The sequence below is a fragment of the Daldinia caldariorum genome (genome assembly GCF_022478825.1).
Source record: "Daldinia caldariorum strain CBS 122874 unplaced genomic scaffold F4812scaffold_5, whole genome shotgun sequence".
NCBI classification, from domain to species: domain Eukaryota; kingdom Fungi; phylum Ascomycota; class Sordariomycetes; order Xylariales; family Hypoxylaceae; genus Daldinia; species Daldinia caldariorum.
In genome coordinates this window covers 1569093-1591629 of record NW_025953041.1, presented here as the reverse complement: position 1 = coordinate 1591629, position 22537 = coordinate 1569093, and the positions used below count along the sequence as shown (strand labels likewise).

Below are 22537 nucleotides of genomic sequence, written 5' to 3'. Positions count from 1 at the left end.
CCTCGCATAGCAATAAGTCAGTAATATAGGATTATTCATGCATCTACATTTATCAATCAGCATCGTATATTTTAAGCAACAGGAGTGCTACCGGTTCTCTGCTCTATCGGGTATGGGTCCGATGCAATTTGCCGCGCGGCAACGGGAGACCTCGAAATAAATATAACATCAATCCAAGGTATAATACCTACCTTATTCAACGTCTATCCATCTATTTTATACCTACCTACCTACCTAGGTATATAGACTTGCCTCAAAACTCGTATTGGTAAGTGGAAAAGAAAAATCATTATATTTTCGTATCATTATTATTAATGTTATCATTATGAGAACGTCATCGTAAACAGCCAAAACGAAGATACACCCGCGCCGCAGAGTACCAGACACTGCGCCCATAAGGCCTCAAACGATATCTTGAAGCGCAAACAAGGCGCTTGCCCCCTTTTTTCCCCTCCCCTCTCCCACACAGCCACGATGCACGAATACTAGGTATGTACATACACTACACACGCACACGCGCGCACGCACATGGATACCACAGGATAATGCTCGTCGGTTAAATTAATGAGCAAAATATTGAAGAATGCCATGCGGATCCACTACTCGCGGTCCTTTCCGCATCGCCCTTCTAGAAAGACCACACACACACAACCCAAAAAATAGTAACGGGATCTCTCTCAGCTGAGGGAGACTGTGGACGAGGCGAGCGCACTTCCATCGTCGTATATTAATAGCCTCCTCCTCGACGGAGTGTACAGAATACGTAAGTACCTAATGCGGCGCTTTTGTTTATCCTCCTTCTCCTCAGCCTCCCCCCCAAACCCGTGTACATGAATACGTAGTCCCTCCGCGAGCGGTAGTCCAGATAGAGTGTTTTCGATCCTCGAATCCCCAGTGCCGAGGAGCTGAAACGGGAGCGCAAATCTCCCAGTTGATGTCATCGCGGGAGAAGATGTTGGGGGGGAAGGGAGAAAGGGGTACCTAGGTGTGAAACCACGGCAGCGCCACGAGGCTGTCGTGTAATATGCTTATTTATGCCGCAGCGGGTAGATAGATGATGGGTCGCTGTTTGATGTCGGATGCTCCAGAGATGTTCAATCAAGCTTACTAAAAAGGGTACAGTACCTCACGAGAATGGACAACCTTACTTTGATGCCTACCTAAGGTAGATAACTTCCGTCCGATATGCACGTCAGGTTTATAATCCAATCCAGGAGCTCAGACTGAGGTAACTGGCTCCCAACCAAGCAACGTATCGACGACCCGACCTCAGCGTACCTGAATAGGGGTAATCCAATCCCCCTTTTCCCTACCTATCAGCCAAGCCAAGCGTTCCACAGACGTCGTCTCCGAGTTAGGTATCACCTCGTCTTCAGCAACACGGGCCTTACGCTACCTACCAGGTACCTATCGACAATGGAAGTACGATTCAGGCAGACCAATAAATAACTACATGTCTCAGCTTTACCTACCTAACCTACCTACCTACCTACCTTCCATCTATCCCACGTGGTACCTCGTACTTAGTTAGTACTTACTTAAACGACCGCAGACGCGGACAGCGGACAGCAGCCGCGCCGAGCCCAATTCGTCCACGCTCGACCACGACACGACACGACCTGACTCGACACGACACACACACACCCAGGAACCCGGGAAGGCGTCGACGGATACGAGCTCGTGCGACGTGGACAAGAGAAAAAACGAGCTGGGAAAGGATTCCCAGCTCAATGCCCATCTAACTACCTAACCTACCAAATCTACACAATACGCCCAACCCTACCCGATGCCTGTACGCTAGGTAGCTAAGTTTCGGACGGACAAATACATATAGGTAGGTAGGTAGTAGCTACCTAACTACCAATCCCCGGACCCAGAGCGCGTACGGAGTTTATTGTACGTAACCTTGCCGCTCGAGAAGCAGTCAACCGAAATACCCAATATATAAGCAGGGTAAGGTACCTAACCTAGGCAGGTAGGGTAGGTAAGCAAATTGGCCAAGTTATATAGACCAGCAGCGGTATAAATGAACAACGAAGATGAATAGCTAAATCAATTAATCAATCAATAAATATATGTGCGCTCGGTGCTCACCCGACGCCAGATCGCGTAGCACCCACAATCGTGGGCAACACGAGCTCGTGACCGGGAGCAATATATTTTGTACGAGTTTTCTTCTTCGTATGACTTATAGGAGGTAGGGATATCTACGTCAGGGTAGGTAGGTAGGAAGAGAATGCAGTTGCACACAACGTAATCCACACCGGCCAAAATACTTTCTAAAGTAAAGCTCGTCGTGCCGCGGAAGCAAGATGAATTGGAATAAAAAAAAAGTTGCCACTGACGATGCGAGAGTATAATGCTATGCAAATGCTAAAATCCCCATAATCAAGCCAGTATCATCGTCCCCATACCCCTAACCCCGTCAGACGGGGAAGAAGCAACAGAAAAAAAAGAAGTCCCGTCGCTAGTAAGGACCTATCCAATGCGCCCGTGATGCTTTTCTTATTTCTTTTTCGGTTGCCCGTGAGTCTTTCTCTCCTCTCAGCAATCTAAACCGTTCTAGTCAAACCTGGCTTAAGTGTATATCTTGTATGTACCTCTAATTTCTATCATATCTTAATCCCAATCCGCTTGGCAGTAGCCAAAAAGGGGTTAGGTTTGTCTCTCTAGCCCAAGTCCGATTCCCTTCCGGCGGCCCCTTATCACCGCCAGCAGAGCTTTTCCTACGGCATCCATATCACCTAGCATGGTAATGTGACCTCTGTCAGTGCTAACCTGACCATCTCGCACAAGTTCATACCCCTCGGGAAGCATAGCCTCGCGAGCAAGTACGACACCGTCGCCGCTACGGAAGACAAGATCGTCGTACGCATCTGCGCATGCGATGGCCTCGCGCGATGTGACGCTAGCCGCCCACACGGTTGGTACTTCCTTGCCATAGATAACTGCTAGGGGTGGGTACGCGTTAGCTGCCGTATGCTCCGGCCGGTGTTGTGTCTCGGCTCTGAACCGCTTGATCTCGGCCAGCGTTCGGGTCAGGTACGCAAGGTTGCGGCTGCGCGTCCCAGCATCGTGGTCAGGGGTTTTCTGCTGCTGCTGGTGTGCTGTGCTCGAGTCTCCGTGCAGGGTTCCCATCTGCGGTGCTAGGGTCCTGTCATTAGAGACCTCAACTTTCCGTATCGCTTCAGCCACTAGATTCCGCGTTGGCGATCGGGATTCACTAGCTGCACTATTTCCCCGACTCCTTAGTTGTGTCGGAAGTCTTTCGGAGAGCTCTCTCAGTGAGCTGAGTGCGCCGGAACGAGACTTATAAGAAGGTAAAGCCGGCTCGATACACGGACTTAAGCTGTATTTAATCCATTGCTGGGGGTCGTAGAAATCAACTGGATACTGCTCGCCGGTGTATTTGTTGATAAAGCAGAAGCCGTCTTCCGGTAAGAAAACAAAGGTTGTCCTTAACGAGAAGTTAACCTGGGCTGTCAAGACCTTCTCATTGAAGAGCACAGCATCGCCATTGCGGAGCGGTCCTAAGATATTTATACATCGTTGTGGAGTCCCCGCAAATATTACCCCGGAGAATAGATCAGGTCGTTGGTTTACGGCGTGGCGAGTGATAAGTCCTCCAAGACTGTGTGCGATGACTAGTGCCCCTTTACCTTCAGAGCTACCAGACCCCTGATTCGAAGGTAGCTGTTCAAGAAAGGCAATCAATTTGCGCGAAAGTAAGTGAGGACTTAAACGCCAGTCCCAGCCGTAATCCCACACCCTGAGCTTCCCCGTTCTAGCATTTTCGCATTCCCTTAACCTTTTAAATAAGCGCTTCGAGATATCAACCGGCCCTATATTTTTAAGCATGCCAGAGGCGTATATTGTCTCTTCCATTCTCTCCTCGTCTTCGGGATCCAGGCCAACTTCTAAGTTAACTTTTCGTATGTTCAGCCCGACCTTCACAGGTACCCAGACCTGACGGTTAGTTCTGGTAGACCTCAAGATAGAACCGCGGTATCCACCCATGATGACAATGTCGCCAGTCAGCAATTCCAAAGCACGATCCATATCTGATAGATTCGTGTCGCTATTGTTTGACAGTCCGAACTCAAAGATGGTGGAAGTCCGGGCGGTCCCTGTTAAAGACGAGTCCGACTGATCGAACCACAGGCCTGAGTTCCTCTTGAGTGGAGCCGGAATAATATTTGGAAACTGTGGTAGTTTAAACATAGGCACATCCAAGCTATCGGTTATGGCTTTGAGCCTACTATTCTTCTGCTCTCTAATATCGTTCCATCTATCATCGTCACCTAGGGATGACATCCTAGATAGAGAATGATAGAGTATCGATTCGTCAGAAGTCGTCCGCCGTATTGTCCGCGGTCGAGATGGTGTGGGACCTTGAGTAGTACGGGTAGGCAGACCCATAAGTGACTGCCTATTATCCAACGGGGCTACGGTCCTAGGAGTTGGGACAGGAGTTTCCATGGATATGAGTCTCCCTGTCCTTGGTGCACTGTCGTTGGGAGAAGCACTTTTCTTCGCATCTAGCCTTGCGCTCTTCGCCGAGGAGGGCCCCGAAAAGAAGGAAGGTAGAGAAATGGATGTCATCGACACAGATGGCATGGATGGTAAAGCCCCCCGTATCCTCTTTAGTGCATCTGCCCCCCCGGACGAAGAACGATTGTGATGGCTATTATTTTGACCAAACACAGCAGATAGAGCTGGCTTTGAACTAGGTTCATTCTGCACAACCATCTGCTTTGGCCCCGATTGCCATGGCGATGGGAACCTGTACGAGGATGAGGGGCTCAAAGGAAGCTGACCTAGGGAATGACCTCTATTTTGACGCGTTTGGGTCCTTGTACCAGTCGCTTGATAAGCCGTCCTAGTCGAACCCATTGCCGACGGAGAGAGACTTTCCGGTTCACTAGTGATCGGTCCTTCGACAACACTAAACAAACCTCCACCGGGCAAACTCTCCAGTGCAGCCACTTTCTCTGCTGCGGGAGTCTTGGGAAGGGTAAGCCTTGTCGCCGCAGGACTTAAAGCCGGCTGTATCATGGATTGAGCATCATCTTGATTGATATACAGCGGCTCTTCATCTGCTGCACCATCAGACGACGGCGATGCTTCTCCGTCCGAAACTACTAGGTTAGTCGGATCTAATGTACCCCGAAGGGGCGAGGCCCGAGGTTGGCGTGTAAGTGTACTCGCCATGTTTTTTTTCTTTTTTTTTTTTAAATCAAGTACGGTACCTTTACCTAAGGTGTTAGGTGTTATTGAGTGTAAGCGTAAGACTTCATGAGAAGTATAATTGAATGAATTATCATTATCCAACTAGACTTTGAGGATGGAAAACCTGTCAGGAGTGCATTTGAGAAGCAGCTATAATCCACAGAACAAGTAATGTCGCATTTCCGGAACCACCGGGGATGCAATTATTGAATGCTCCTAAACGGAAATGAATTATTTTAAGTAGTTGAGCTTGCGACTCGGGAGCCAACGACGGAGAATGATCCACACTAAACGGGGTTGGTGAAATATAGCACTATTGGAAGATTTGCGCATGACTCGGGAGTGGATTCGTCGGGCTTTTAGGTCCTTTTCTTTGTTAGAATCGGGAAGGCCTGGACTTTGTTTATTAACGATATGTTTATTAACGATACTCCTTTTAAACGTCGGGTAGCACAGCACAATGGACTTGAGCTTAAACTTGGAATTGAAGAATGCTTCCACAATACAGAGGTAGCGAACTGAAACAACATTGAATGATAGGTATTAAAATCTGGGGTTCAAAAAGTGACGGGTCCAATGAACTTTACGTAATATCTGTCACTACATATGCAAAGTCGGCACTAATATCAATGGATCTTAGCGGGAGAAGCATTTACTATGTACGCACGTCCTACCTGCCTCTATTATACCTCAAGTAAGTATTATTATCTTATTATGCTCTAGTAGCTTGGTAACACAGCGCTGCCACGTACCTAGCTCTTACCTAGGTAGGTACTTACCTGTATGTACAGGCATGAACTCCTTCATGACACGTACTTTCCCATCGCAAACATTGTTTCCGCTCGAACTAGGCCCCGCTTACGTCCCGACCTCCTCGATATCCAGTCGTGATTGCCCTGCAATTCAACAAAGGAATCCACGGGTAGCTGCGGGTTCGTCATAATGTTTCAATAGGCATCCATTTATATGTACCTTTAGAAGATAACGAAGGTGCGGCACTTATCTCAGATCATCGAGGGGCGGTGAGTAAGCTGATGGGCAAATATGACAGGCTGTTGAGAGGGATTCCTTAGACCTGATGCAATGCAACTGTACAATCACAATCTGAAATGCACAAAATACCTTATCCATCTCGTATAAATATACGTAAATTTTCGTATAATGCGTATTTCATTTCGTACAAGTTACCTACCTCCCTTACCCTTTAGCCTCATTATTACATATTGTGGGGAGATAGACTGTTGAACCCCCGGGCACAGCCGCCGGGAGCCGGATCGGTAGCGGTTCGTTGAGCGGTTATTGGCTGTTTCGGCGCAAAGCTGACGCAAATCCATCTCATCTTTTGAATCGTTATGAGATCGACATGGACATGGGCCGCTCAGCTGCGCGGTATGATTCGGTAATGCATTTTTTTTATGTATAAAGTTATGTACGGGAAGCAGAGATTGTGTACCCCCGTTCTCACCACTCAACAGGCGCATTACCTCCCTAGGTAACCATTATAATCGACCACTTAGAGTATTCCCGCCTAACATCGTGAAAAAAAAAAAAAACAAAAAAAAACGCGCATCTTGTAACTCGAGTGCTTCGAGTCTTGGGATGGGTCTGGACTGTCTGGCATATTATGGCTAGATTCCAGCAGGTTATAAAGACCCTCTAGTATACCTAACTCGATCGGACTTATGGCGTTTGGGTATACCAGCAATTCCCCTGTGGTATCGCATAGCCACCTAAGGTAACCATAAGAAAACCACACAAAGGAATCTAAGAGCGAGCGGTTAATAGCAGGATCTGAGACTCGACACGTCCCCAGGTACCTAGCATACCCGTGGTCCCAAACTCTATGAGCTTCTTTCCAAGGTCGGGAATAAAAGTCTTCTGCATGCGGACGGCGCCACATGGATCAGAATGGTATGCATTCCTCTAAGCCCAATGCACGTACAGCAAAGGATCCCATGAGAGCGAAGGCTTAATGTACACTTCTACCTGGCACATCATGTAGCCACGGCGTCCTAGAGACACTTAAGTTAATCCATGGTTGAAACTCGAAATTGTTCAATATCCAAGTTTTGGAGATCGGTAAATACCGCTTCCTTTCCAACTTGGTGAGTAATCTATATCAAGTCGAAGAGATTTAATCGCATATTTATCTCCGACCTGACAATACTTTTGGAAGATCCTTATCCAAAGTAATGATGTACATATGTAGGCTAGGAAAGTACGTATCGGAGAATAGAGCATGAATGGTGAAGAGTTCAATACGCTAGATGTTGCAACCGGTCGTTGAAAATGAAGCCTTCCGCCCCCCCCCCCCCCAGGCCGTCAACCACAGTAGCAAAATTTCCTCTGCCGTTAATTGAAACCTACACCTGTTCAATAGACTCACTATCAGGGACGAGTTATGTCTTGATTATCATAATTCATATATGTCAACAAGCTCTAGCTATAAAGACTCACGTTCAAGACCGAGTCCCTTACAATTCTTATGGAGATGGGTAGTTCTGTGCGCAGAAAATAAAGGTGTGGGGAAAGAAAAGACGCTACCAGACTTTATTCTTATATCGTGTCCAGTTGAGGATGGAGTGGCGTGATGCTTGCGGCAGGTTTCAGCTCCGTAGACATGCTTCGGGATGCATGTACCGAGTACACCTGATCGTCTTGCGTGAATACGTGTGGTACCGCATGATAAAGAAGAATATCTGTCCATATTCACATTTTCGAGGAGAATATGATGCCAAGGCTCGAGTCTATTTCTTTAATCTTCTGAACCGACCTCTTGTATCCGGGATGCGACTCAAGCCTCTCGATGTACGCGAACACCTTGGGGAACAGCGCCTTCGGACCGCCGCTCTCCCACGTCCCGAACGTCTCGAACTTGTCCTTAGCCGCGATCAGGCCGAAACTGATCAGGATATCGGCGGACGTAAATTCCGGACCGCACAGGTAGTCGCCGCCCGACGTCGCTATCTGCTGCTCCAAGAAGCCTAGCTGCGCCTTCGCGTTGGGCTGGACGAGGAGACTGAAGATCTGGTTGGCAACCATGGAGGTGACGGGGCGGATGAAGAAGGGGATTTTCGGCCCCCTAAGCGAGCCTAGGATCATCGCCAGAATAAGCATCGGCATCAGCGAACCCTCGACGTAGTGCAGTAGATACTGCCACCGCAGCCACTGCTCGGTTTCGCCGCCGATCTTGCCCTCCTGGCCATCCTTCCAGCGCTTCGGCATCAGGGTGGTTCCTTGGCTGAAGTGCTCGCTGAGATACTGGGTTATGAACCCGCTCTCGGCTAGAACGATCGGTTCCGAAGAACCCGGGGGCGTGATGGAGAGCACGGGTGATTTGCCCAGCGGGTGGATCTTCTTCAACTCCGGAGGAGCGAGCATGTTCACCCGACGGAATGTTTCGAGCTCATAAGGCACTTTGAGCTCTTCAAGGAGCCATAGGATATTTTGAGCACGGGATTCCTCGAGCCTGTTTGAATATGAGATTCGACTCATGATGCAATGAGAATAACAAGAAGAAAAACTTACCAGTAAAGCTTGATCTTAGGTTGCTCTTCGGTAGCCATGGTTGATAATACGTAGATGTAGTGAGTTAGAGAAATATTGAAAGAAATATTGAATTGAGCGTAGACAGAAGGTAACTAACAAGTTACTCTAGGTTGTAGATATATTTACTAGAAACAGGAAAGATGATGAGTTTTATGTGCTAGGTACAATTATTTTATCTTACCAGGGCCACCACAACTCCGAGTAGCTTCGGATTGAATATTGGATTTATAGTACTATGTAAGGTATTTACCTACCTATATAGGTCCTTATTAGCTTTATTACTCATCATACGAACCTTTGACCAAAAGTTGCCGAGGCATAATTATTTGGCACTAGGAGCATTGCGGACGGTAACACCGAAGCGTCATGAGTTTTTGCGAGTACCTACCTCTAGGTACCTATGGGCCTCCAATTAGTAACACAGCTACGTCAGTGTTTAATGGAGTAGATCTTACACAGTACTAGTGCTGTCTGCGTAAACTCGACTACGCATCCTTAAAGGGGTGCTGCGCTTTAAAATACTATGTAAAAGCCTTACGTTTTAAATGGCTAGAATGAAAGTGGCAAGGATAAATATCCCCTCAGCATCGGTCGCGTATATATATTAACCTCACGCAAATACACCGGTTAAGCTATTCGAATCGAAAGCCAGTACGAGGACTATAGGTAGGTACCTATTGGTTATACGTCTATAGGCCTGCATATTTTAATTCTGCAAGCTAGTTTCGACGAAGGGGTTTTTTTTTTTTTTTTTGAGCAGTCATATTCTGACCGGTGAAATAGTACACAGTCCTAGAATCATGCGCGTACCTACTTGGATCCGTGCTCCCAGGCTCCCAGGCTCCCACGCCTTTGCTTTTTCTCGCATACTAGTCACCATGAAGCTCACATCTCGTCAAGTACAAGAATCGTCAGATTCCTCCATGTCTGAGTCTTATCTACTAACATATTCGCCAAATACAAGCCCGAAAGACAAACTACCCACTAGTTCGAGGAAGTGATTACAGGATATACTGCCTGATACGGATTACTTTCCTCGAAAAAGGTCTAAATCCCTTCGAGAAGAAAATCCATCAGCACCCCAAGATATCTCCAGCTCACTTCTCACACCGCAAAATGGCAAATACTCACCAAAAAACCAGCTCTTCAGTGGCAGCCAACTCTTCAGTAATAACCAACTGTCCAACGATATCTGACCTTACAATACAAAATTGGCTTGATACTCTTGAGGAAGCAGACGTGCTAGAGAGAGAAGAAACCTATTCCTATTCCGACATGCCTCCAAACAGCGTACCTGTCGAATCGGAAATTGGTATATCTTCCCAAGTGACATGGCTGAATTCACCGGGGTTTCGACAGCAGACGCTCCGTGAGAATTCGATGAAGTTACTGTACGATGACGATCCTATCCCAGAATGGGTACAAAGTCATATCAACAAGATCAACTCATACCCAACTTCCATTTCAGGATACTGTTCACAGCCATACAAACAAGGCGATGTTCGAAAACTCGTACAATAACTTATTGTATCTACAAGACCGCGACGATAAATGGACCCTGAAGCCTGAGGAAAACCGAGAGCTAATATCTCATGTGATGAAAACGGGTTTCCAAGAGCGTAGCCTACCTCCTATAATGGCCGAACCCGAAAATACACTTCACAACCCCCAACCCGATCTACTCTATGGATACAGCAGTTGGGACTCTCTTCCTAAAGTAAAAGGCAAAAACTACATACAATTTGCTCCTACAACTTTAAACACCATCATATTTCCATATTTGGCTATGGAATTCAAAGGCCATTTAGGCAGCATATATCAGGCAGAGAACCACGCTTTTGTTGAAGGTCGCATCTGCCTCGACACAACTTGGCCTTGTCTGGGGGATCAGGATTTTATCATCGTTATTGCTGCCAGCCCCAATACATGTCGCATATGGGGTATGTGGCGGACAGTAGAAAAGGAGACACCCGATCATGAGGAAGCCCCAGTATATTATATGAAATGTATCACTAGTTTCGATCCGCAATTTTTCGACATGGCAAAAGAGCTCCGAAACTACATATTCCGAATCCAACGTTGGGCCCGGGAGGATAGATTTCCTCGCATTGTGAAAGGCATCGAGGAATGGGAAGCTAAAGGCCGACCTCCACACCGGTTTACTCCCGTAGGGCGTTGAGATGTAAGACCGGGCTACCTATGCTGCCTAATGTTACTGCTTGCCTAAGTAAGATTCGGAATAAATATAAGAATATGTATAACTAATTCCTAATGTTGAAGTAACTTACTATGTAGGTAGTTAATCGCTTTTCTAAAATAGTACAAGGCAATAGCATAATACCTCTATAGTAAACTTGGTACGCATTTGCACGGTAAAATACAGGTGATTATAGTGGACTTAGTATATATTTGTATAATACGTTTAATGTGAAAATGTGCGATATAATATAAGAATATTTGCATTTATAAAATCAAACGAACAAAACGTATTATTATAAACAATGATATGTATATATCCTGAGATACAGTATATTTGTTGCGCCACAGTGAGGCTGATAATGAAAAGGTCCCCACGTCGCAAGCTCAACCCATCCAAGACGTGATGTCAAGAGCGAATTGAAGCTACGATCAATCTATCTCAAGATAAGATCTCCCGAGAACAACCACCTAAATATCTACCAATCCAGCGTCCGGCTACTGCCTACCTCTGACAAGATGGCTGGCCTAGAGCACTACCGTGCGTATACTATATCCCTGCGAGTTCAATTGAAATACTACTCGCGGCAACAAGCAAGCAAGGAAGAAAGCTAACATTGAAATACCAGACATGGCGATGGACCCGGGCATCCAGAAGCTGGGGCGTACGTCTACCCATTCCTCTCCCTCCTCCTCCATTTTTTCTTGCTCTCCCCCCTCCCCCTAGGATACCACGAAGAATCCATGGCGCAGCAAGGAAGAAAGCGCGCAAGCCCGTCGAGGAGGGAAAAAGAGAAGGACAGACAGGCCACGGCTGCTGAGCTGAGCTGAGCTGACCCCGATTCCCCGCAGAAATGAACACGAACCGCCACAAGTACTTCCGATGGACCCCGCGAACCGCCCGCATCACCTTCATGTACATGGTCGTCGTACCCACCGTCCTGGGCGTCATCGCCTACAAGACAGATGTGAGTTGCTCTAACCCTGCTCGGCCAGAAACCAATCTAGGAAAACACACACACCAGGTTATGAAGATCGCTGACTGTGGCGGCTACGATACGGATATAGGGGAAATGGGATTTCCGAGCGAAGAGGAAGGGAGACTTGGTCAGCGAATACTGAGAGGCGAATTGGTACGGGAAGGAGCCGGGACGACTGTATATAGGTTTGGGCGAACTACCGCAGTTGAAAACAGAGCTTTTATGAAACAGTATCTTCTGGTATTTCTACAGTTCGAGAGCTCGATATTGTGGGTGTTTGAGCTTGAAAGTAACGTCGAGATAATTCTGGAATCTGACGTTGCCGTATACTCTCTAGTGGAGATTCCCAACAGTGATAGGATAATACGTGGAGGAGTTACTCTTAGAAGAGGACACTGATGTGAGGTACCTTACGTTAGGTAGTTTCTCGACAACAAGCACGACTTCAAAATAAGAGACACTTTCAAACGCAAACCAATCAAACTGCTATGTACTAATATATGCTATTAGCTACCTAGACGAGATACCTAGCAATCGCAAACCAAACTTTTCAATAGATATGTTTCCCCCTTGAATGCCCGTTCCCTTTCCCATCTATAGCCCGAAAATGCACACACGCACGCCGTAAATAACCCCATGAAGCGGAATAATTTTAACTAGAAAGTTTTTTTTCCCCTTTTTAATTTTTTCTTTTTTAAAAAAAGGGGGTATCTGTAATCGACTTGGTTGCTGCTGAATACTCGAAGAGCATTCGGGTATCACTTTGCGCCCGCCAAGAGATAGAGACACAGAGAGAGCCAAGGCGGGACGACCTGCTTCGCATGCCAAGCCAGTAGTAGGTAGTAGTAATATACTCACGAGACTAGATGGCGATGGGCAAGAACTGTTAGTGGACGGTGCCGAGCTTGGAACAACCCACTTTGCTATCGACCACACTTTCCAAAAAAGAAAGACACTTGCCGCCTATGGCCGGGGCCACTCCTATCTTATGTCCGTCTTGGACCCCTGGCACGCCCCGCAGGGGACGGCTCAGGTAATCGCTCCCCTCTCCTCCACTCGCCCATGGGTATGCTACCACGACTTCCAGGCCCGTCGTACCCCCTCCCGTTATTTCTTATTCTCCCAGGGCCGGGGCGGTCGCCCCCGTTCTCCTGCTGTCTTCTGCCGAAGGAGCCGCTGGAGGTACGGCCTATCGTAGACCTAGGCTCGCCGGGACCGCCACCGGGACCGCCACGGCTGACCCTGGCGCTGGAAATAGGGGCGACGGAGCCGTCCGGGAGGGGAGGGAGGATGGCGCAGGATATGAAGTCGCCGACGACGAACTTGGCGTCCTTGAGGGTCTTGTCCCCCTCGGACTCGATCGTCTTCTCGGCCTCGGGGTCGTTGGGGTCCAACCCCTTCCCCCCGTTGCCCACTACCACGCTACCTAGGTCTTTCACCGCGTACTTGGCCGACGTGGGGCCCGAGGTGCTCCGGGTGTCGGGGAAGATGAGGCGGAAAGCGAAGCGGGTGCCGATGGCTGGGTTAGGGACGAGGGACGGCTTCAGGGCGGCAATTATGTAGGTGAGCTCTGTTAAGGTGCAGTCGGGCCATGTGTATATCGGCAAATGCGGCGGGAGTTGTGAGGTATCGAATTCGTCGGGCCTGGGGACGTTCGTATATGAGCAACTCAGATGATTTCTCCCCCCTTTTTTCATTTATTTTCGGAGTATCGCAGGGGAAAACCCCCCCATGATGGGGTCTACTCACCTGTGAAACGCGCCGGTTCGATAAAAGAGCCGTAGCATAAATGGTGGTGTCGTGTGACGATTCATTGTGAGGTATCACTTCCCCCCAGGTGGTACCTTTTCAAGGAAACACTTTGTTGAGACTCAAAGCATATTGTTGCTGCTGCCGTACTTATAGGAAAAGTTGACTTATAGAGGTTATAGAGGTACGGCTTTCTGGGGGAACGAAATTGGTAGAAGAAAGTCGGGAGAAATTGAAGCGGCACGGATAGAAGGTAGATTAGAATATAGAAAAATACGGAAATTTTAACTTTGGGGTAAAATAAGTGACGAGGCTACGAACAATCGGGTTCGATTATATGAAGCAAAGCAAACAAACGCGGGAGCTCGAAAAGCTTCGCTGATAAGATTCTAGGTACAGGTAGGTTAGGTATGAGGTATGTAGGTGGTGCAGGGAATTGGGGGTTAATATGGCTGTTATATGACGGTAAAAGAAGTGCTAGAAATGTTTAAATACTACGATTTACCTCCTAAACCTTTAGAAGCCCCCACCTACCCCGGGCAGTTTAGCGGCTCTTTATGATGTAACTTGGGTAGACCGCAGCGTAGCGTGCAGGTGTGTTCCTGCTACCTAGCCGCCTAGGTAGGTAAGGCAGGTAGGTACAATAGACGGTGGCCGTCTTTCCCACTAAAATCTCGCCAACCTCCTTAGTAGATTGACTCCTATTGGACATTTCCAGAAAACAATAATTGAACCCTGCGACCTTTTCGTCCACCCCAAATGCCGCCTAGCGATCGCCATTCCATCCAACAATTATATCCGCCACGACTTTTCCTTGGGACCACGTAGCTGGGACCTCCACTCATCTTCGCATCACAATCGTATTCTACCAGCCACTTCGGTGGGTTTCTTTTTCTTTTTCTTCTTTTTTTCTGCAACCTCTCGCCAGAGCAACCACCCGCGCCCCCCCAAACGCAAATATGGATTTCGCATCCCTGATGTCGAAAGAGCTCGCCAAGGCGACGGGAACGACGACATCTTCATCTCCCAGCGACCCTTCCGTCTCCTCCTCCAACAACAGCAACAACACAAGTAATAATAATAATAATAGTAGTAGTAGTAGTAACAACAAGAAATACATACGCCGCGCCGAAGTCGAAGCCCAACGCGAAGCCGCGTACCGGGCCGAGCAAAAAGCCCTCGAGGAGAAGCGCGCGGCGAAAGCGGCGGAGAAGCGCAAGCGCGAGGAGGAGGCGGCCGAGGAGGCGCGGGCGCGGGAGGACAAGCGGCGGAAGCTCGAGGAGGAGACGCGGCGGCGGCGGGAGGAGCAGGCGGCGGAAGAAGAGCGGCGGCGACGGAAACGTCTCGGGCTGCCGGAGCTGCCGAAGGGCGATGGCGGCAGCAACAGCAGCAGTCGGGAGGGAAGCGCGGGCGCAGAAGGCGAGGAGGACATCCCGGAGGAGCAGCTGGTCGCGAAGCTGCGCGAGCTGGGCGAGCCCGCGACGCTGTTCGGCGAGACGCACCGCGTGAAGCTGCGGCGGTACCGGCGGCTGACGACGGTTGTGACGGCGGGGCCGATCCCCACGACGCTGCGGCTGGTGGAGGAGAAGGACATGAAGGTGGACGGGACGATACCGCAGGACAAGGCCGGGCGGCAGTACCTGTTCCGGCAGCTGACGTCGTACTTCACGATGGTGCTGCGGGAGTGGGAGGCGGCGCTCGCGCGGGAGGAGAACCGCGACACGTTCGCCGGCAAGGCGGCCGTCAACGCCATGGTGTCGAGCCGCGACAACATGGTGCCGCTGTTCCGCAAGTTCGAGAAGGGCGAGCTGGAGGACGACATCCTAAAGCCCGTCGTCGAGATCGTCCAGGCCGCCCAGGAGCGCCGGTACGTCGATGCTAACGACGGGTATCTGCGTCTGAGTATCGGTAAGGCGGCGTGGCCTATCGGTGTTACCATGGTGGGTATCCACGAGCGAAGCGCGCGTGAGAAATTACACAATGGTGAGCGGGGACACATTATGAGCGACGAGGTGACCCGGAAATACTTGCAGAGCATCAAACGGTGTCTGACGTTCGCGCAAGTACGCTGGCCTCCTGAAGACATTAGGCAGCTAATGGGATAATATGTGGAAATAGTACTCCATTAATTCATTTCTCGACTATCTCATCATAGGGTATTCGCGAATCTCATACTGTTGAACGACATAACATGCCATGCAGACATACCCCTAGAACCATCCTGTAAAAAAGGAAAAAGAAAAAAAAAAAGACTGCAACGCAACGTCCGTGACGCCTGTATCCTAGCAACTCCTCACTATGCTCCGTGTGCCTATGTATATGGCTGCTTTTCCGCAGTAACAACCAGGCTTGTTCCTGACTACCTCTTAATCCATCTCCTTATTTTATCTAAGTCCCAAATAGGTACTTCATTCACATTCTAATCGTGGGATCCAATGCCTGGAATAATTCGGATTAGCTCTCATATAGTAAAGCGTTGTTGTCTTATTTCCAGCAAAGTGATCCCACTTAAAATAATACGTCGCCGGATGTCGGCTGTTTTCTATTCTCGTCCATCCAGACGTCGCCTACGCCGGGGACATTGCCGGCTCCTCCGCCAACAATCTTCTTAATGTTCTTAACCTCTAAGTCAGCCGCTGCGATGTTCATGCGACGAATTCTCTCCAGGACTTCCTTCTCATAATTCTTGGCCGAGTCCAGAGCTTTCTTCTGCATAACTGCTCGGGAGTTGGTTGAAGTGGCAACAAGGAGCTAAATTAATATATTAGTAGGTAATAGACCAGCTTCGACAGACGCATCTTGACTTACCCTGTCGATGGTATTTATGCGGGCATTTAGAGCACCCGTTCTAATCATGCTGACGAGTTCCGGCTCGATAGATTCCCCAGGTTTGGCAAATGCTGTATTCAAGCTGTCTAGGGTGACACACGAGAATGGTACGAAGTATTGGATGATGCATTTGCTGCGAATCTGGGAGAAGATGGCAGGAACGTGCGCCTGAAGATAGATATCGAGAAGGTAATCGTTTCGGTATGATTCGAGTATTCCCAGACAAGCCGAATATCGTCCGTTAACAAACAAGCTAACCGCCTTACGGATGTGCGGTTCTAGCTCCAGGAAATTCCTAAAGCTGGCGTTATCTAGAACTCGGGCCTGTAGCTCTTGTCGATCCATCGAAGCGAGCGCAAGAAGCCCACCGTATGTCGCGACGTCATTTGGGCTGGCAACGTCGTTATGTGCCTGACAGCCGGCGGGGTCACCAGCTTCAAGGAAGCTCTTAGCAGCTTCATAGTACCGGCCTTCCCCAAGTTGAGCTAGACCATAAATCATCTTCTGATAGGGCTGCTCAGGATTCTGCTCGCCGCTCCCTGGGCTTACGGCTAGAACCTTATTTGCATTTGCCAACACTGCAGCCCAGTCTCGCTTCTGTAGCAATATACTAATGATATGCTTGCCTACGTCTTGGATATGGGACTGGGTACTGGCATCTGGTCGCATCTTGATATACGTTTCGGAGGCTCCGTTTAGATCACCAATAGACTCTAGGTGTTCACCAAGGTCACGGTGGCCAATCTGAGTGGGTCAGTGTTAGTTATTCCAAGTTCCTTTGTTCTTGATTTAGGAGTAGATTCATACCCTAATACTCTCTTTGACCAAATTGTTTTTATACCCCTTAAGCTCGGATTCAAGCCGATGAGTTTCTGTCTTGTTGGCTTTCTCTGTTGCTGTGACCCAGGCTTCGTCCCATTTAGCCTCAGGCTCATCAGGTGCGGCGACACGAATACATTCAAAGGCATCACGGTATCGCTGGACATCTTTTCCACGCTTGGCTTCGGCTACGGCGGCTTTGAGGGCGTCGACGCATAGAGGAACGGAACATTGTCCGATTAGCAATAGTCGCTCGAAACGGGTACGGCCTAATAAAGAAGGGTAAGCATTTATTGCCATAGGTTTCAAAGCAGGTGTTTTGACAATGGTAGTAGAGTACCTGATCACGAACCTTTGTAATTAGAAATGTATAGATCAAGGTCTAACTTAGGAGCATCTAGAACATGTTAGCTTCTCGGTAACTTGTAGAGTAACTTGTAGAAGAATCTGTTGGAAAATTGCTTGATACCTCTAACAATAATACCGCCCTGGTTATCCATGGCGGTAAAGTAGTTAAGGATGTGCTGGTCGGCTGCCATGATGCCAGCACTCGAGATCAGTGTGTATGATCTATGATCAATTAATACCTTATAGCTTCGCTATGATTTGGCGAATAGAACTATTATAAAACGAGGATATCGAAGATTCGCGGATTTTTAGTTCGTTTACCTAATTTTCCGTTGAATGGTCTTGTTGAATGGTTGTATTGTAAAGGAAAGAAAAAAAGAATGTGTATCAAGGCTGTGAACGGAAGGTTGAGGCTGCTGCTGCTACAATATTGTTTGGGTCGGCTTTGGCTTGTTTTGGCGGGGTAGCTACCTCTTCACTTACGTTGGAGCAATTACCTACCTGTACCTTATCTCCCTCCATTGGACCTTTATTCAGGTACACAGCTACCTACCGGTAACGTGCCCAGCTAACATGGGGCGTAAGGCTTAAGTGGGGTCTCTCAGCACTAGAGCAGACTAACCCGGACTGACCTAGTAGGGGGTGCATGCTATTAATTTTGGTAAGCACCTCGTCAGCCCGTTTGTTAAAGTTCGCAAGCCTCAGTCAATCATGGAGGTCTTGAACGGTTAGACGTGCGAGTGTAAATCGCATACCTTTTTATTATAATTGAGAAGGTTTTCATAATTAAGAACAATACCTACCTAGGTACTTATCTCCTTTTTTTTAATGCTGAAGAAAATACCTATTTAAATTTATTCATATCGGTAATGTACAATACAGCCTCGGACATAGGGCGGCTTCACGGCATGTTAGGATAGGCCAAGCAAGGAGGCTAAAGTGGGTAGCAGACCGAATGATGAAAACGGCTGACGCTCAGTCACCTAGGTTAATAAATATTTTCAGGTGGGAAAGATGGTTGATAAGTAGATCGACGGAGAAGCCGGGCTTTTTGTATTACCCACGCTATTACGAAGTACATAATCCATTAACACGTCGTTTTGGCACTATGCATATCATAAATACCTATATTATATCTGTAGGTATAGTATCTCCTTTTTCTTTAATGTGTGCTATAGAGACGCGTCTCCTAAAATCTGTTATACTCTAGGACTTCACTTATAGAAGAAACCTCAGATACCTAAACGCGTGATACTGTACGAGCGCGAAGAACATCTATTTAAATGTTTATGGAAGAATGGGTGTACACTGTACGGTAATCTTGGTACGTCTATCTCTATTCTCCTACCGTGGTCTGCCATGTTCTAAATGAGAATCATATCGCGAATATTGCCAAGATCAAGTCCACTTTTGCGCGGAGACGCGAGCTCCAATCATGGCAGATTCCGGCTCAACGAGCTTTTTCGGTGGAGAGGGCCAAGACGGCGGTGTGCCGGTTTTCCGAGATCTAAGCATCTATCTTCAGTTCATATCAACTCCTAATAGCAACTGGGGAACTGGAGTTGGTGTCGAATACAGGTTCTTGTCAATAGTATGAAATGAAAAAGGAATAACAGGTAGGTACCAAAACAACATATACTTGGTTGGGATATCGTACTTTCGAGTTTATCCTGGCTTCAATTACATAATATCGGTTATGTTAGGTAACTACCTAACTACAACGATGATATATCTACATAGTAGGTTGTCAGCTATGGGCTGTATGGTGGCTCATCTCCACCAGGTCATCGCTACTCCGCGAATATGATGCAGTAAGAATGGTTTCGGAGGTTTCGAGGCGTTGCCAAGACCACTGCGACGGGCTCTCCGCGTATATACTATGTCAATGGACTTCTATACGTGGAGATCAGACCTGCAATGAGCTGCAACAAGCTGCAATGATACCCTGTGTTCCTGACCAGTTAACGTGGCTATGATGATATCGAAGCGCGAGAAGCCGCCGTTGACAAAGCCCATAGCCGCCTGCTGGTGTATTCCTATTGGCAATATGCTAGAAGGCTTTCCGGGTCCTTGGGCTGAACATCGTCATAAGGGGTAATGCTGGGATCATACACTTATCAAGACGTAAGAAAAAGAGAGAAAGAGAGAGGGAGAGAGAAGTTCCGATGGGGAGGGACAGTGATACAAATAAGTATGGAGCTGGCCCATGTAGGTATTTCCCTTTTTACATAGTATCTCTCTCTCTCTCGCTAGAGCTCGAGCTCATGGTCAGGTAATCCAATCTTGTAGGTAAGGGTAGGCTTATGTACGTACTTGGCGATCAAAAGCTTAGTGGAAGTCATCCATAACATTCCACATAGTTAATAGTTCTAGACTTGAAGCCAAGGACCATCCTGCTTATTGGACAACAGCTTAGAGAGAAATCCGGTTTGGATGGGCTTGGCTGTTGATAGACCAAACAACCCGAAATCATATGGAAAACTGGATTGTATGTAATTCGTCTAAACGAATGTATTTGTATTCAGGAGGCCTCACTAGTTTATTTCGGCCTGGTTAATTTTCAGAGTAGAGAATAGGGAATGGAGAATGGAGAAAAGGTCATTTAACCCAGAGGCCTCCAGTCAGCTTCTCACGAAATAAACCTATGCACTAACAGATTAACGTACTATGTAGCCGTGTAATTAATATAAGCTTTTTTATTTTAGTTAACGTAATCGTTTACCTTAGGTTAGTTGAACGTTGTAAAGTTTCGGACACGTTCAGGGGAGTAGATTATCAGACGAAATAAATCTGCCTTGACTTCTAATTCACTAAGATCTCCTTCTTCATATAACTGACGAATGCACTTATACCAAACTTACCTAATTCAATGCTTATGCTTATACGTATTTGAGGTCACTGAATCGGAGCAGGTAGGTACAATACATGAAGTACCTAGTCTAATTCTGTACCACCAACCAGCTGTACCTACTTCGTCATGACTTGTCAAGAAAGAGTAACAACCTTACAAGGGGTTGCCTACCTAATACAGGTAGGTTTTGAGCTGTCCCCGCCTTGTCTGCTTCTAAAGACAGGACCAACCCGAACTATATGATCCTGGTTCATCTTGCCAAGCACCTTTCTATTTGCATACTATGTACATACATGTAGTCTCCCCACTCGAGCCACCATGTCTTTTTTTTCTTAAGCGTCCCATCATCCCCCCTTGAAATGCCTTTAGTTGAACGAATTGGCTCCGGCTTTTCATTCATCGTATTATTTACCTCTCTTTTGCAACTGTCAGAGGGGAGACATATCCTAGCTGTGCACCATACATACCATATATTTGTCTAGTAAAATAAGAGATAATAGGTTGGTCCTAAGCATTTAGGTATCAAGCCTATCATTTCCGTCTTTTGGGCCGATCGGGTTATTCCGACCGACCACCTTCTTTTTTTCATTTCAATCTGTTTTGATCTTGTGTTTGTTCGTCGCCCACAAAGCCCACCTTCACTACGCAGGTCGCTACAAGGACCAAGGACGTCAGACGCGAGACCTGGAAACACTCTCTTCCGGTAGGTACCTAATACCCCGTACACTTTTTTTTTTTCTTTTTTTTGTCCGTAGGCCTGCAGATGTATACACCTCCCTAAGAACACCAAGGACAGGAGAGAAAAGAGAGAAGACGAAGGAGAAGAAGAAAAAGAAAAAAAAGAAAAAAGAAGACCACCCTTCACATACAATTCCACTTACATTCACCTATGTACGTAATAGCAGAAACTGCTTACGCCTACCTATCTTTAGGACGTACCTACCTAGCATACAATGCATAACCAACCTACCTATCCTATCCTATCCCATGTAGGTAGTAGGTAGCAGGTATTGTATATGTAGTAGGTAGGTCACCTAACATTAGGTGCCCTATGCTATTGATCTACGCTACTGCATCAGCGTCCTCGGCCCCATCTCACCCTACCTAACCTCTTTTCCTTCGACTCACTTCACCCACGTCTTCTATCCTAAATGTTCGTGCTCAGATAAGATCATGTCTTTACTAATTTTCCTACTTCTTCTTCTATCTTAATAATTTATCATTGTTTTATTTTATTTTTCGCGTTCTTAGTTAACCGCGAGGCTATATACTTTTATTCTATATTCTCGCTTGTTTATATTATTCCAATTAGGTCACTCCCCCTCGCGTTGCTGACTTCTTTCATACTTCTAGGTAAAATCAAGTTCTACGCCATATTGTGGTGTCTATTCGACGTAATTGGTATTCCCAGGAGCAAGAGTAACACCTCAAAATGCGCTGGAACAAGTTTCCTATCTCATAAATATATATGAATATAAAGCGCAAGAAGACGGTAGCAGGTTACTCTTCATTCAATTTTAGGCGGGTGCCATTCCTGGCACCCACGACCGACCGGACATGTCACCTCTTTCTCGCTCTTCACGTACTCCTGCTGATCGCATAGGATCTGTCAAACCCGAAACCTCAGATGGTCAGCTGTCTGATGAAGAATGTTCTTCTTTACAAGCCTTGGAAACTGGTTCTCCGGCCGGAGACACTCCAGCTTCTGCTCCTCAAGGTAGCCACGTCGAAAGCTCTAGCGAAACTCCGTCTGTCCCTCTCCAAAAGCGTCGCAGGGTGACGCGTGCTTGCGAGTATGAAGCTCCAGACTCCATATCCCTGTTTTGACTCCTCTTGCCTTTCAAAACACGTCTCTTTTGTGAGCGTGTCTAGTGTCACCTCGAGCTTTTTTTTAGCCAGATGTCTTCCGTCTCAACATTTAACCAATTTCTAAGGATATAAATACTGACTTGGTTTACTCTAGCGAATGTCGTAGGAAAAAGATAAA

At 47.4% G+C, this 22537-nt stretch overlaps 7 protein-coding genes across 7 annotated transcripts; 3 read left to right on the top strand and 4 right to left on the bottom strand.

The window, feature by feature from the left end:
- Positions 1-2262: 2262 nt before the first annotated feature.
- F4812DRAFT_334940 (uncharacterized protein) lies at positions 2263-5487 on the bottom strand. The gene has a single exon (XM_047931590.1). It carries the CDS (start codon positions 5209-5211, stop codon positions 2656-2658), a length of 2556 nt encoding a protein of 851 aa, XP_047791879.1. The 5' UTR covers positions 5212-5487; the 3' UTR covers positions 2263-2655.
- A 2451-nt stretch (positions 5488-7938) lies between these two features.
- Positions 7939-8795, bottom strand: F4812DRAFT_458097 (putative glutathione S-transferase; the record flags this gene model as incomplete). Its single annotated transcript, XM_047937301.1, has 2 exons — positions 7939-8698; positions 8758-8795. 2 exons carry the CDS (start codon positions 8793-8795, stop codon positions 7939-7941), a joined length of 798 nt encoding a protein of 265 aa, XP_047791878.1.
- Positions 8796-9894: 1099 nt separating this feature from the next.
- Positions 9895-10957, top strand: F4812DRAFT_458096 (uncharacterized protein; the record flags this gene model as incomplete). Its single annotated transcript, XM_047937300.1, has 2 exons — positions 9895-10252; positions 10317-10957. 2 exons carry the CDS (start codon positions 9895-9897, stop codon positions 10955-10957), a joined length of 999 nt encoding a protein of 332 aa, XP_047791877.1.
- A 218-nt stretch (positions 10958-11175) lies between these two features.
- F4812DRAFT_423643 (uncharacterized protein) lies at positions 11176-12429 on the top strand. Its single transcript, XM_047933774.1, has 3 exons — positions 11176-11515; positions 11604-11639; positions 11827-12429. The coding sequence occupies exons 1-3, from the start codon at positions 11494-11496 to the stop codon at positions 12351-12353; spliced, it is 585 nt and encodes a 194-aa protein (XP_047791876.1). The 5' UTR covers positions 11176-11493; the 3' UTR covers positions 12354-12429.
- F4812DRAFT_423639 (Sin3 associated polypeptide p18-domain-containing protein) lies at positions 12430-14192 on the bottom strand. The gene is made up of 2 exons (XM_047933773.1): positions 13704-14192; positions 12430-13598 (listed from the first exon to the last, which is right to left on the bottom strand). The coding sequence occupies exons 1-2, from the start codon at positions 13766-13768 to the stop codon at positions 12941-12943; spliced, it is 723 nt and encodes a 240-aa protein (XP_047791875.1). The 5' UTR covers positions 13769-14192; the 3' UTR covers positions 12430-12940.
- A 470-nt stretch (positions 14193-14662) lies between these two features.
- On the top strand, positions 14663-15808 carry F4812DRAFT_458093 (uncharacterized protein; the record flags this gene model as incomplete). The annotated part of the gene is made up of 1 exon (XM_047937299.1): positions 14663-15808. One exon carries the CDS (start codon positions 14663-14665, stop codon positions 15806-15808), a length of 1146 nt encoding a protein of 381 aa, XP_047791874.1.
- A 192-nt stretch (positions 15809-16000) lies between these two features.
- F4812DRAFT_334814 (26S proteasome subunit RPN7-domain-containing protein) lies at positions 16001-17988 on the bottom strand. Its single transcript, XM_047931589.1, has 5 exons — positions 17821-17988; positions 17704-17748; positions 17340-17620; positions 16512-17276; positions 16001-16454 (listed from the first exon to the last, which is right to left on the bottom strand). Exons 1-5 carry the CDS (start codon positions 17888-17890, stop codon positions 16212-16214), a joined length of 1404 nt encoding a protein of 467 aa, XP_047791873.1. The 5' UTR covers positions 17891-17988; the 3' UTR covers positions 16001-16211.
- Positions 17989-22537: the final 4549 nt, after the last annotated feature.